The 16,124-nt window shown below is 32.0% G+C and overlaps 1 protein-coding gene across 1 annotated transcript; it reads left to right on the forward strand.

Annotated features, from left to right (window-relative positions):
• The first annotated feature begins 942 nt into the window (after window positions 1-942).
• On the forward strand, window positions 943-16,118 carry LOC143083491 (uncharacterized). The gene is made up of 16 exons (XM_076259753.1): window positions 943-1,080; window positions 2,309-4,892; window positions 6,295-6,358; window positions 6,939-7,198; window positions 8,016-8,073; window positions 8,350-8,618; window positions 8,902-8,974; window positions 9,369-9,586; window positions 9,932-9,977; window positions 10,449-10,690; window positions 11,810-11,879; window positions 12,111-12,346; window positions 12,961-13,024; window positions 13,674-13,863; window positions 14,954-15,045; window positions 15,511-16,118. The coding sequence occupies exons 1-16, from the start codon at window positions 1,042-1,044 to the stop codon at window positions 15,671-15,673; spliced, it is 4,668 nt and encodes a 1,555-aa protein (XP_076115868.1). The 5' UTR covers window positions 943-1,041; the 3' UTR covers window positions 15,674-16,118.
• The last annotated feature ends 6 nt before the right edge of the window (window positions 16,119-16,124 follow it).

The following is a 16,124-nucleotide window of genomic DNA, read 5'->3' on the forward strand; positions in this document are numbered from 1 at the left end:
ACGCTATACAACTTGTAAATTGTATATTTATGCATAATATACTAATAAACTGTATTGTTCAAAGTTATAAAGAATTGAACATATAATTTTTCCAACTTCAAAGTTTTAAATACGAACGATATGGTGTACACGAATTGGAAAGCATCCACCCTCAAGACGTTAATAATAAAATGGATTCCATCGGAATTTTCAAATATTTTTATTTTATAATGTCGTTGTTGCATCTCCTATCCTGTATTATCTTTTTCTATCACATACAGACTAATATTGTGTTTTTAGCCTTATCATCATATTTTGTTTAATTTGAATTTGAAATATTACAAAATAGAATAGAAATACATCTACTTTCTAACAAATCAATACAAGCGAATAAACCAGATCACACGAACAGACAGGAACAAGCGAACAAGTCCGAACAACTTCAAGTTTAAATAAAACAATTCAATTGAAAACCATTTGTTTCTGTTATAATACTTCAAGATGTATTTCCTTAGAAAAGAATACAACGTAAACATATATCTGATTATCCATTCCTTCGAACTTACTACCAATGTAAGCCGGCTGAGTAGCTACCAGCTTTCTACTGAGTTACATCACTTTGCAATCTACTTATAAACAGGTTTAAAAATACACTACCCCCAACCCTAGCTTATTTAGAAATATTCCTACTTAATAGATAACAAAATAACCTTTAAATTACAAATGAAAGTAAGCATACCTAACATATTAATCAATGACTTAATAAATATACACGGAATTGCAATGAGATGTTTTCAATTCTCAGCAACGTTTGTCCATTGTTTGTGACAAACTTTGTACAAGGTAAAGCCCTGTTGACGCGAGCCCGAACGTAACTCTGATAAACTTCATAACTCCATCCCTGGGCGTTTTCTACAGGTGAAATAGATACCCTAATCCATATCAAAATTATAAAGTATGAATAATAAGGAGTGGAATAATATTTAATATTTAAAATGTGCCACACATAATAGTTGGAAGCACATTCTTTCAATCATCTGAGTTCAGTAGATTAAGACAGACATGTTTAGGATATTTTCACTCTTCATATTTTTCATACAGGTATGCTATTATAATATAAAACTATATTTATTATTTAATGAATTATATAAAAAAAAGTTAATAAATGAAAAAGTTAAATAATTGATTTTTATTGTAAAAATCATTGATTCTACAGCTCGTTAAATATCTCAGTCCTATGAAATCTTTTCTGTCTCTTTTTTGTTTGCTTTTGAGAAAATACTCATTTTTTCGAATTTCATAATTTTTTTCACTTTTAATTTACAAAACTTTTTTTTCCGTGAGCAAATAAAGTACGAAGGAAATAATGAATGATTGAAAGCTAAAGTGAAAAGAATATTTAGACAAGGGCCCTTTCCGTATTAAGATAAAGTAACGCCAAACTTGACCATTAAAATGGTAAAACTTGCGATAAACAATACCACTAAAGGTGATATTATGGACGATGTATTAAGCCTACAGAAGAATGGAGAGTAGATTTTCATTCATAAAATTTTCAATGTGTTAATAGTTTCACAGATTTCAGATAAATATTCTTTTTGTCTGCCCTTTGATAAGTTAACGGCGTTGACACAGTCACACACATCCAATTGTCTTAGTACATTGTGAAACTCGACTTTTTGAATTATTTTCACTGCTGCACTTGAAATTCTACACACTACTTTACTTGGAGAATTGTACAATGTCTCGTTTTTTTTCTGGAATGTGAAGGTCTACCCTGTTTAACTGAAAAGTCCTCTAGGAATTACAGTCACCGATATTAGAGAGAAAGAAAAAGTAATTTTCTTTTGAAGTAAATTATTTTTTTGTGTTCTTAGTTACAGTGACTTCCAACATTTTTTAAATTGCCATATGAATGCTTTCAAATCAATAGATTATCATGTGATTCATCTATCAGCTATGAATTACTGAAACATATATTTAACTTCGCAGGGAAAATTAATGAAAAGAGGAGAAGGAATAAAATTATCACTACTTTACGAATATTCGCTCTAAAAGCTGTTGGAGATAAGGGTTTATAAATGTCGCATCATACCTTTGAGAGTTATGTTACATTTAAATACATTTTTAATTATTGATGAAAGATCCAAGAAGAGGTGTGGCTATGCAATATTTTTTATTTGACAATAGAACTCAACTGCGACTATGTTTTATGGAACCGAAAAAACTATTCCGTTGTACACGTAGTTTTACATTATTATTGTCATATTTTGTTTTCGTGTCTGTAATCGTATAAATAATATAATATCTTCTTATCTCCCCTTTGCAGTTGACATTAGTCTCACTGGAACAATACTCATTAGGAACTAATTTCAACGATTCTTTTTTATCCTGTAAAAGTAATGCATGTCATAAAAATGGAACATGTATTGGAGACAAATGTTCTTGTCCAAATGGTTACACTGGAGTTCTTTGTCAGAGTGAAATATTAGAATGTCTGACAGAACCTTGTAAACATAATGGAATATGTAATGACCGTATTGGTACTTTCACGTGTACATGTGTAACAGGATACAGTGGAAGACTGTGTGAAATAGATTCTACACAATCTACAACGACTCCAAAACCACGTGACTGTCCGCCATGTTTGAATGGTGCATGTCTGCACGATATTTTTGGCGCCGTTTGTATATGTAATAATGGATACACTGGAAAAGATTGCTCCGTTCCGTTAGTAGATCCAAATGTTGTGAGTTCATGCCCAGAATATTATTATGGCCCTGATTGTCGAAAATTCTGTAAAGAATTTGATGATTGCGCAAATGGACATTATTATTGTGATCCTACAACTGGACATAAAATATGTCGTTCTGGATGGTCAGGCCAGAACTGTACTAACCGTGACATTCCAAACTACCTTGACAAAGAATGTCCTCCAAGTTTGACATGTAAAAATGATGGTCATTGCTTTAACAGTTCTTGTTGTTGTCGAGATGGCTACACAGGTAAATATTGTCAAACTGAACAACTGAAATGCTCAGAAAACCCGTGCCCTCCAGGCTGCACATGTCATCAAATGAACAAAGGTCATCACTGTCACTGTCCAACTACAAAACAACCAGTAACGACAGCATCAGCTACCACACAAGAGTCAACCGTTATATCAACATCTACAACCAAACTTACAACAAAAGTAACAACCACACTAGCTTCAACATCTCAAACCACAACCAAACCTACAACAAAAGTAACAACCACATTAGCGTCAACAGTTCAACAAACAACAAGAAGGAAAACCACCCCTTCTCAATTTTCTACAATTAAGCAAGAAGTAGGATTTTGTTCTGAAACAAAATGTGACAAAAACAATAAGTGCATCAATGCCACTGTACCTGGACTATGTTATTGTTTAATTGATAAAGCATACTTCTGTCCATACGTACTTAAACCAACCTTATCACCTAATTCATTGCCAACTACTTCAATAATTTCAACTTCAAAACAGACACAAACCACTACGAAACCAACCAAATTAACCACTACACCAACGACAAAACTAATAACTTCACCAACACCAACCACTACACCAACAACCACACCAACAACAACACCCACCACAACACCCTCTACCACACCCTCTACCACACCAACCACCACACCAAGAATCACATCCACCACTACACCCACTACCACACCAACTACAACACCAACAACCACACCCACCACCACACCAACAACCAAACCAACTACACTAACAACAACACCAACAACAACACCAACAACCAAACCCACTACACCAACAACAATAACAACCACTAAAAAAACAACCACACCAACTACAACACCAACCACTACATCAACTACCACACCAACTACAACACCAACCACTACATCAACTACCACACCAACTACAACACCAACCACACCAACTACAACACTAACCACTACACCATCAACCACACCAACTACAACACCAACCACTTCAACAACAACCACACCCACAACAACAACTAAACTAACAACAATACAATTAACAACACCAAAGACGATTCCATTAGCAATGTCAACGGTAACACGGGAATATGGATTTTGTATTGAAACTAAATGTGACTCAAATGATCAATGTATTAATGCAACTGGTCCAGGATTGTGCTACTGTGTGTTAGACAAGGCATATTTTTGTCCTTTAAAAACAAAACCAACAACAAAGGCAACTACAACCCCGACTTCCATAGCGACTTCAATATCTACTCAACCTACTACAGAATCAACTACTACACCTACCACGGTGTCAACTACTTCACCTACTACAGAGTCACCTACTTCAACTACTACAGAGTTATCTACTACACCTACTACGGAGTCAACTCCTTCGCCTACTACGAAAACAAATCCTTTATCTACTACAAACTCACCTACTACGGAGTCAACTTTTTCATCCACTATAGAGTGGACACCTTTACCCACTACAGAGACAACATCTTTACCCACTACTGAGTCAACACCTTTACCCACTACTGAGTCAACACCTTTACCCACTACAGAGACAACACCTTTACCCACTACAGAGACAACACCTTTACCCACTACTGAGTCAACACCTTTACCCACTACTAAATCAACACCTTTACCCTCTACTGAGTCAACAACTTTACCAACAACAAGACAAACTACAACACCAACACCAAGACAAACAACAACACCAACAACTTCACCAACTACACCAACCATTAAACCTACCACAGTATCTACAACACCATCAATGAAATCAACAATGCAAACGACTTTAGCAACAACAGAACCAACATCTGCTACACCTAATACAGACTTCACTGTATTTTTGAACGGAACAGTTAAACCAGAGGAAATTCCAATACTACAATCATACTTAAACAAGGCAGGCAATAAATCAGGTAATATATATAAAACATTGATTGTCATTTGACTTTGAACGTTCTTTGAAGTTGTTTTACATTATGTTTTGCCAGTTTAAGACACTGGAATTCCTTTAGAATATTACTTATATAAACTTAAATGGAATCATAACAGTGTAAGTAAGAGGCGCGTTCTACTGAAGATTTTTTTTTTAAAGTTTAAAATGAAAGTTTCTAATTGGTTACTGTAAGGAAACATTATACCCTAGCACGTGGCTCAGTCCTTTTGAAGTAACAATTTATAATTGTAATCAAGAAAAATCAAGAACAATTTAGAATATTCGACTTTAATACTTCTATTTTATTTCATTAAATTGTTTTTGTTTTCTTTGAGTGTATTTAAGTTTTATACAAAAATGCGTGTAGTGTGGATACAAATAAGCATTTATTTTATAATATTATTTTGTATCTTTGAAAAAGGGATGCACGAAAAACTTCAATTTATACATATTTTGCAGTATAATTAACATTTTAGGTTCCTTAAAACCCTCTTACGGATGTTTGCTTGTCCTATTTTGGAATTTTTGTCAGATTTTCGGAATCTCTGGTTTAATCCATTTAAATGCCTTAAAACATTTGCCCATTCACCCCCATTTCTCTTTTTATAAATCTTGTACATGCATAATTATAAGTCATCCGTAAAATTCTTATACAATTTTGATCATTGTTTATTATGGTTAAAGCTATGAAAAGTCAAGAGAAAATATTTTCCCGCCAAAATTTCAATGGCTTAGATCTCGAAAACAAGCACATTGATATATATATATATATGTTATTTGCTCTTTTGGTTCTTTTATTAACCCCCTATCAATATATACTAGTGTAATGAAAAGCTTTTTATTTTGAAACTGAGTAACGAACTGAGTTAATCCCTTAAATGATGACAAAGTGTTATGGGTTTGCTTGTTTTGTAACTTTGTTCCACTCTATCCCAGTTTTAAGTGGTTTACAATAATTATGATTTTTATAGCATAATTTGACTTAATACGTCTGGTGTTTGACACCACTCCCTTATCAACTTGTTTTAATTTACAGCATCTTTTTTCAACTTTCAAATGTTATCTGTTGATAAGACAAAAAAGTTTAACAGATACCACTAAAAAATATTTGACAAAAAAAACCAGACCTCATCAATCTACCAACATCCGAAAAAAATAAGTTAAACCTGATTTCGTGAAAACCTCCTTATTTTACCTATATAGTCAAATGTAACAAGGAAATACAAGATACCACATTTGTAAAGCATGATCAAAATGTGCTAGTTAAAACTGGTAGTTAAATAAGGTAGCAATACTTTTTGTATGAATACTGCCGCTCAAGAGAAGAAAATCTGGTACAAAACTCCTTGTAGGTTCTAAGTGTTCATTTCTATATTTTTCAGGCGATGGAAATTGCTATCCGAACATCACAATAACAAACGTTGAACCAATGATAAACATAAACTTGTAAGTATACATTTTTAGTGGATTTTTTTCATATTAGTTTAATAATAATAAAAGTTGTAATATTCTAAACTTAGATAAAACTTGATATTTGTTTTGGTTAAATCGGTCTGAAGCGTTGATTATGCGAATGGGACACTTTTCTACAACGAATCATGTGTGAATGTGATATTTTCAAACATGTCTCAATATAATTCTAGTAATTTAACTTATTGTAAACACAACAAACATTTTCCTTATTCAAGCAAAATCTCTTTATTGGTAAATATGACTATTTGACGAATACTACTTGCATATTGTAAACACAGTCACATTTGTATTTGCATAAGATGAAACACCAACCACAGAGAATTTGACTAATGACATTTTGTGAAAGCAAAAATAAATTTTACATTAAAACAGACCACAGTCACTATCAAAATAAAAAAAATCGAATTTAATACAGTAAAGCCTACAAATTGTATGTTGTCTCTAAGTAGGAGTTTCGTTGTTATTTTCACATCCCATTACATTATCATATATCATTATGAAATTTATCGATTTTCCACTTTTCTGATAAATATAATTCATGAATTAATTTCAGACAGCAGGCATCAAAAGTACAGTTTCATGCTGATGAGTGTTTCAACGGTACTAACGACAATTTTTTGAAAAACCTAAAGAACGAGTTTAAAAGCAAACCATTACAACAAACTAATGGACCATTAACCCTATCCAGCACATATTCGTTGGTCAGTTTGAATGACGCATTATATGATATAGATCTTATTGGTTATGTCTATCAGGATAATCTACAAAACATTAAAGATAAACTGAAGAAAACATGGAAAACAGCACGTGGAGGTAAGATGATATAATATCATAGTAAACAACTAAACAGCACGTGAATATAAATGACATAGTACCAAAAATACACAAAATCTGCACGTAGAGGTAAACGACATAGTATCATAAAACACACAAAACAGCACGTGAATATAAATGACATAGTATCATAGTAAACAAGAAAACAGCACGTGAATATAAATGACAAACTATCAAAAATACACAAGAAAACAGCACATGCATGAACACGACATAGTTTCAAAGTTCATAATAAAACAGCACGTGGCGGTAAGACAACAGCACGGTATCAAAATACACAATACAATACCAGTGCAGGTAAAACGACATGGTATCAAAGTTCTGAATATTCATAAGATAAAGCTTAATCTCTTTCCATAGTGCATTAACATGGCAAATGTCACCAAGCTTTGCATATTCAAATTAGCTTTTGTCAATTTAACTCATAATGCATACTGATATCGAACCGTCTTGTACTTGTAACTGACATTCTGATCACCGAATGTAAGTTGTTGTAAAACAGCAGCAAACACACATATATTTTCAATAAGCTACATTTTCTGTTTTAACTTTTGTCGTATATTATCACGGTTCAATCTTTTATTGAACTTGTAAGAGATAACCTATATCATGATCTGTTTATATTTGGCAATCAGGGAGTTTAAAAACATGATTTAGTAGGCCAGTTCAGGTGCAAATTCCACTGCAAATTTCAAAACCATGTGAGAGAAAAAAATCGAACATAATAGATTGCATTTTCATAACTCACTTCATTTTGCTTTCTTTATGCTTAATTGCTACGTTTGGTTATTTACAGATATAAAAGATGTAGACATTCTAATTGCTAACTCTTTGCAAATGATTGGCAAATACGGGTATGTATGAAACCATTTCAATGCTAATCCAATATAGTTGATTTTAAAAATTTAAACATTTGATCAAGTTTAAAAATATGCAGCTATAACAAAATCACAATTGTCTAAATATTGTTTCATCTCTGCTTATTATCGAAAAGTTTTACAATTACTGACTTATACTGGTTGTTGAAACAAACTGGTATTGACTGGACTTATCCTTATAATTACTTTGTTATATTCACTAGAACCTGAAAGACATTTCAAACAGTTTCTACACAAAACTTTCCTTTTCAGGACTAGAGTAACAAAGATTCAGTACCTCGCAAGTTCTCGTGGGTCATTGATCACCCCAAAGAGTCACACACCACCATCTACATCTGTCATTAATGACGAGTTCCAGAAATGTTGTGAAAAAGGACAACAACATTTAGCTACAGTGTTCATTCAACCTCTACATCACTACACACAAGGAGTTCGGGTAACAATAGATAAACCCGCGAAAGATATCAAACTGGATGACGTGAAACGACAGCTCAAATCGAATTATATGTCGTCTTTGAAAGGTTTGTACCTTTAATTAACAATTTCAAAATTTTCGATGATAGACCAGTAGCCATTATTTCATGAAAGGAAGAACTAATCTCAGAAACAATAAATCAGAAACGATCACTTAGATAATATATGATGACAATGGATTCTGACATCGTCATGAGATTACATTTCGAGCCAATGGCTTACAGCGTTATGAAAGTTTCATACAGTAAAGAAAAAACTGTCTGTTCACTTTTTTTATAATCAAAGTTCCATAACTCAACAGTATACATTGAACACATATTTATTTTTCAGACAGTAATAGATGTTCTAGTGGCTGTAAGTTAGATATTGAGGTGGCTTCATTAGAAGAAACATTAGACTCTGGGTAAGCAAATAAACAAAAAATAAATTGACAAACATTTCCAAAGAGAAATAGAAAAAAAGGGGCATGAGTCAAATAAATAAATAAATGGACAATTAAAAAAAGAGAATAATGGGAGGCAATATAAAAGAATCATATGTAAAATAGTCTTGATTAAAAGAAAACGAGAATAAAGTTTCACCCACAATCATACGATCTTGGATTGTTCAGTCTTGATAGATTGAGTTCAGATCCAAATATCCAATAGATTAAAATACATTTACTGACTGATTTATTATTTGTTTATCGATAAGGGATATGCATAGCAATGGAAGTTAAAATATCAGTTTATAGTTTTAACGAAACCCATTTTTATATGCATTAAAACCATTTTCAGTTAACACGTTTCTTTTTACAGAAAATCCGACGCCGTTTACTTTCCAATTTTGAATGGAAGTCTTATTAACGACAATGGCCTATCAGGTGTTCACAAAAACATTCAAGCATGTGATTCCAGTTGTGCTTCTAGTAGACGACAATACGTTGATATAGAAGGAAGAATAAAGCTAAGAGATATTGGATCTGTAAGACGGGCTCTCGTTTTAAATAACGGTGCTGCACGACATACAAGAACAGGTGTGTTTCTGCATATAATAGAAATCTAATGAAAATAACTGTTTGAGAAAGTTAATAACGTAGAGAGAGATCAATACTGTTCTTTGTAAGCTTAGGCACATTATAATTTTTTGTGAAAAAGGTTAGCTTCTTAAAGATTATTTAATTATTAGTGCTGAACTAAACCCTTCAAGAATATAATGGCGCTTCTTTCACAAGACAACCTCCATAACATATTGTTTCCTTATTTGTATGTTGTTTTCCTATTCTAACCCGACCGTGCGAGGGCTGTAAAGCTAATCAAGGTCGTTAAACACTTCCATCATCAACCTATTCTGATAATCAATATTTTACTTTTCGTTGTAGTTGCTGATCTAAATATGGTAAAAAACAATTACTTAACATCAAATGGGTAAGTTATACGTCTACGTATAATAACATAGAAGCATTGAAAAATTCTAAGATTTGTATGTGTTCGAGGTGCTTCTCTGGATTTCATTCACCAAAAACGTTCAAAACCAAATTATTAAAAGCCAATTAAGTATATAAGAACCGAGGCATGAGATGAGCTATATGACCACATGAGACCCAAACATATATATGTAATTGTCCTTTGTTACTGCTGAGGTTTCTGAAAATGGAACCCAACAGAGCAATATAAAGTAGCTTCGATTTATTGACACCAAGATTAGTTGTTTGGTTTAAATGTACAGCTGCATCTATCCACTATATTCTCCTTCCCTTTTTGTATTGGAAGAAACAATAGCAATAAAGGTAAACAGGTAAATATGTTTGCCTTATCTGTATAGAAAGTTTTCTATTCTATATCGTATTGTAAAATGCGTCAAGAAAAATTATAACTTTAATATTTGTAAAATTTAAGGTATCCAGTAACGAGAGTATGGTATTCTGAACCATTTAATGACAGCAAACTACAGTGGCCTAATCCAAACTTGGCAGGAAGATTAGATTCAATTATGAAAGAGCTGTCTGCCTCTAATAAAACTATAGTTTTAAATGAAACACAGAAAATATTCGAAATAAATCTTGACGGAGAGGTTCCAGCAGGCCAACTTAATAACGTCAATAATGCTCTAATTTCGGCTTGGAAAAATTTCAATTCAGGTAAGAAATATTCTTCCATAATAGCAGGCGTTTTTGTACATTGCAAGATAAATGATATACTGAAGTACATTATATTTATTTTTGTTTATGATAAACATGATAAATAATTCATACCTATGAATTATAAGCTTCTTTTTTCAATACAAGTAATTGGGAGATAACCGTTTTCGTAACCCTTATTGCGTGCAAATGCGTTTATTGTTTTCGTGTCAATGTAATATTGTCAAGGTTATAATACACATAATTATTTTATTTGCATTATGTTGCCCATTTCTTATCTTTTTGGGGCCAAAAGAAGGGAAACTATCGTTAAACATCAACAATAAATCGTAAAAAAGAGTGTCAAATAAAGGCAACATTACTACACCGGGGTTCAAAAGTCATAAATCGATTGAGAAGAAAACAAACAAATCCGGGTTACAAACCAAAAGTGAGGTAAACACATGAACTATAAGAGGAAAACAAATGAACTAGACCCAAAACAAAACAAAACAAAACGAAAAGACAATTGTCAACCAAAACTAAAAATTAAGCATAAACAATCCTGAACCAAAAGCTTGAAAGAGACCAAACACACAAGAGATGCCAACATAACACAGAAATCTTAATACTAAACAACACAATCAAACCGTGGGTTCTCAGCAGGTACCGTAGGAGGGTGAGCAAATTTTGTTCTACAGTTGAACCTGTCGTGTGACTCTTTGTTAGTGCAAATCCTGCGATTAGTCTCGTTCGAATTTTACTCGGAGTTCATGATTAGTATTTTTATGATTTTAATTTTTTCGTTGATGTTTCAATCCAGTTAAACATGAAAGGATTTGGCTACGTCTAATTATGGTTCGTATGCATTGACACGTATGGGTACGTAATTTCGCATGCATACACTAACATCAACGATAAGTATGAGAATGAAATATTAAATTTTCTATGGTCTTCATAATAATATTTTTTTAACCTTTCGTTCAAGAACGCATCTAGATATTGAATAAATATTTCTACCTCATACAAAATATAAAAAAAAACCTGTGGAAGTCATGTTTGATAAAGAAAAATGTTTTCAATCATTTATATTCATCCAATGAGTTTACTGACATTTGCAAATTAAATTAAATTTTGTAGATCTACAAAGCAGCGATTTAGGATTAACAATTAAATCATGGGACAAGAACTATTTCTCCGAGAAATCTGGGTAAGTAAACAAAACCTTATTTCTATAGATATTAAATTGTCTGAGATAATATAGTATAATTCTCTGTCTTATCAAATGAAATTTAGAAAACATTGTTAAAATATTTCTGCCTTTGAACCTACGATTGTATATTACCAGATTGACAGCTTCTCTCTCTCTATTTTAATATTTATCGTCATTTTAAGCAACCCTTGCATCTTAAAGTCTATAATGTATTTTTCATTCTTTCAGACATAGAGTGACGAAAGTAGAGTATGTTGTTTCCGTTTTGAATGCAGATTCTTCTAACACAGCATTACAGGAACCAAACCAAAATGTTACCAAGCATAACCTTCCAAAGGGAATTTCTACTTGTGGTTGTATCGCTAGAAAACTTCGAGAGATCAGGGTTACAGGACAGATCGACATGATTGATAAAAACAAAATTCAAAATATTTTAAAACTTCTTTGGACGTCCGAAAACACAGGTAATAACATTATTGTAATCAAATTTGTTAGATTACATTTCTTATTAAAATACATTATCCAAAACCATACATGATGTTTTATTAGCGGTACACTATGTCACCTTTAATTATCAATAGCCATGCATTTGGTAAATTTTATTTCAATGCTTTCAAAGGCAGTTGAAGAGCATTGATGGGCGTTGAAATCGAAATACGCAGAGATATATGTAACTTAGGTTATTTAATTTGAAATTACAGATTGCTAAGTGTTACAGGTGAGGATTATTCATGCCAACACTCTATGTTTGCTAAGAGACATCACAAGATACTGGTGTTACTCCGAGAAATAACATTTGCTACCTGTTCTAGTACTATTAACAATGTACTGCTAACATGCGATATATTTGATAAAATGTTCTAAATGTAATTCTGGTTGAACTATCGTTTGTAAAAGCTTGTACCACTTTGAAAATTTATAAAGTAAGTACACTTTCGATCAATTGAATCAATTTTAATGAAAAACGTAATATTAGATAAAATATTCGATATAAACATATATTCCCAACAAAACCTCTAATTTAAATATTGTCATTTCCGTTCTTTAGCAATTGAACGTTTTGTTTTACTGTTTCTAGGTCTTGGGGTCAACATAAACACCAAAGTTATGAATGTCCTTAAAGGATTCCAGACAAATGATGGGTAGGTATTCTGTATTTAAATGTAACAAAAATTTTCAAGATAATATACAGAGAGGAAATCTCAATGGAAACAAATAGCCATACAATGATAAAATTCGAGACTTACAAAACAGCCAAAACCAATAGCAAAAGCTGGTAAAAAATAACTTGCACCACAACGAAAAGTTATTTTATCACGTTTCAAGAAAAACTTTAAGTTTGAGATCCTGCATTTACAGCTTTTTTCGAATGCTCTAAAATGTGTAAAACTATTACAAACGGACAACAGAACAAATAAAGATTCCTCATACATTAATCTAAGATTTTAAGAGACGATAAACTTCCGAAGACATATGGCAGCGAGAGGAATACATCTGATGTTTTGCCTTGAAAGTCCGGCACCAATCCACTATAAAAGGCCAAAATGAAACCAAACGGTTTATTATGAGCATTAGTTGTATGCATATATTTAATAAAATATGTCTTGCTCCTAAAGAAAAGCTTTGTAATTATAAAATTTAAAATGTTTCCCTCATTTAAAATTCATCTTTTTAACACAAATATTTTCCGAACAGAAATGTCACTTATACAGGAAACATTTCTTTTGATATACTGAAATAAAAAAATCAGTTCTTCAAAATATATGAATCTTTTTTATTTTTTTTTAAAAGTAAACCTGCAGCAAAGATCGAGTATTACGTATCACCAACTTTACAAGGAGGAGGATATGTTGATGAAGATGATTTGGATCAACCTTCTTATAAAAACATCAAATTAAAACTACAACAACAAGTACCTGGTTTAAAAGTGGTTGAGACAGCACTTGTCCAAAAACCTTCAGCTAGTGAGGAAAAAGAATCGGTAAGTTTAATTTTCATTTATTTATAAAACTTTCTAACGATACAAAAATATAACAAGGATTTAGTTTATAACACTTTCAAACTGTTCAGTGTGTATCTTAGTTTACCAGCTTACTCCATGTAAATATAAAATCTCCAAGTTGGACATGGACATCGACATTAATTCGTATTCAAGTTAAATATATAAGCAAATTAGTTCTATTGTATATGCAGAAAAAAAATCAATAAAAATCGGTGCAGTGCAAAAATCGGGTGTTCTTTTAAATTCTTTATCTTTTTTTATTTGTGCAATTATTAATTTCCAAGCATGTCTTTTTTTTTGTGCACAAGCACTTAGTCTTGATAATTTATATCGATAAAAATATTAAAAATTTGTAAATCTATAGATTTTAAATACTGATTAAGTGTCGTAAAATGCACAAAAATTCACGGATATTCTGAATGAAATTACTGATTGTAGTTAGCATTGAATGATTCCGGTCATTTGTATTATGCATGAATTCTTAGGACAGAAGTGATGCCCAAAGATCTTGAGGAAATCAGGAATACCTTTGCAATTATCATCAGTACAACCATGACTTAAGTGGAAAGTAAATCCATCATACACTGATAGGTTTTCCACCCTTTTGTTTCTGACAAATGAAACTCCATGTGTATGCGACTTCACAAACTGACATAGATAATTATTTTTAAAGCGATCACTATTTACTCAACTTGCAATCATTATTTCTAAAGACAGAAAATATACACATTCTAAGCAAGTATTCAGTTTGATTGCAATAGCAAACGACGCTGTGCTTTCGAAGCGAAACATCGTTTTGTTTTATCAGTCTTACGTCAAAATGCTTAGGTTTTCACAAATGCGACGAAAAATTAATCTTTAAAAAGGCGTAAAACAACGTAAACAAACGATACAAAGTCCTTTAAATAAAGGCAACAATAGTATACCTCTGTTCGAATCATAAATCAATTTAGAGAAAACAAATCCGGGTTACACACATTTAAACATTGGAGTTTACATGGTGTTTTTGTTAATGACAATTATTATGTTGTAGCATAGTATTACATGTTTTTATTCTTTTTCTCTCCAGAAAACATGGATTTACGTCGTCATTGGTGTGGCTGTTGCACTGCTGTTAATAATCATTTTACTGTCGCTTATTATATTGTACAGGAGATTAAGGTAAACATAGTATGTGACAACCTTGATGTCGACAATGTAGAATTTGACTTTTTTTTTGGGATAAATCAGTTAATACATTTGCTCAACTTGGCACTAGCAGTAAAGCCAATGCCGTGCGGACGTTATACTCGTTGTTGTGAAATAAAAAAATGCCAAACTTTCTGCAAGCTAGATAAATATTTCAGTAGCTCTTCCAGGGATCCGTAAGTGACATTTAACTAGTTAAATATCTTCCTCTATCCAACGTATACACATCTTCCAGAAGCAGTTAAAATGCTTGCCCTTTAGGTAGACCTACTTAACAGTAACCGATATATCTTCAAGTATTAAGATTTATCATTTATTTGATATTGTCCAGAATATATGAAAGTCTTGCCACAACAATGAAAACAAAATTTTAACCAATAATTTATAAACATATACAGATGATCATAAAACAAGATAACATTTGTATAATTATTTCAGGCGTATAGAATCAAGAACACTCAAACAAAGTCCCGGTGAGATGAATGGTTATGACAAAGAACATTTCTCCGAACAACCAGATTTCGATAGCCCTAATTATAGTTTTAGTGAAAACGAAGTGCCTGAAAACGAAAAGAATGGTACATATATGGTAAACTCGTGAACCAATGTAGCTTCAGCATAGTCAATTAAACGTGAAGAGTTATAAATTTAAAATATGTAGATACGTAAATTATAAAAGAAGTATCAGCACATAACGAAATTACCTCCATCTAGAGCATAATCTGGAAAGAAAACAAATAATTGTGTGAAAAATATTGTCATTATGATATGATAAGATTGGGACTTTTATTTGTGATCATTTATGAACATAACAACGAAATATACTCATTATAAATGTACATTGTAAATAATTGTAAATAAGTAGTATATTTTATGTATATAAAAGTTAAAAGGGTCAAAGATGTAGTGTTAAAGGATGAATGAGCCTTATGATATATATCCATATATTTTCATCGACAATTATAATTAATATCATGCGTCGTGTAGTAAAATTTGTGAAGGGTCAGCCATGGCTTTGTAGAATGTATGTATAAAAATTGAACCGGTATTGG

The sequence above is a fragment of the Mytilus galloprovincialis genome, chromosome 1 (assembly GCF_965363235.1).
Source record: "Mytilus galloprovincialis chromosome 1, xbMytGall1.hap1.1, whole genome shotgun sequence".
NCBI classification, from domain to species: domain Eukaryota; kingdom Metazoa; phylum Mollusca; class Bivalvia; order Mytilida; family Mytilidae; genus Mytilus; species Mytilus galloprovincialis.

Coding starts and splice junctions, on each gene's coding strand:
- LOC143083491 (XM_076259753.1), top strand. CDS start 1,042: ATGTTTAGGATATTTTCACTCTTCATATTTTTCATACAG. Junction 1,081..2,308: donor TCTTCATATTTTTCATACAG/GTATGCTATTAT, acceptor TCCCCTTTGCAG/TTGACATTAGTCTCACTGGA. Junction 12,347..12,960: donor TTGGACGTCCGAAAACACAG/GTAATAACATTA, acceptor TACTGTTTCTAG/GTCTTGGGGTCAACATAAAC.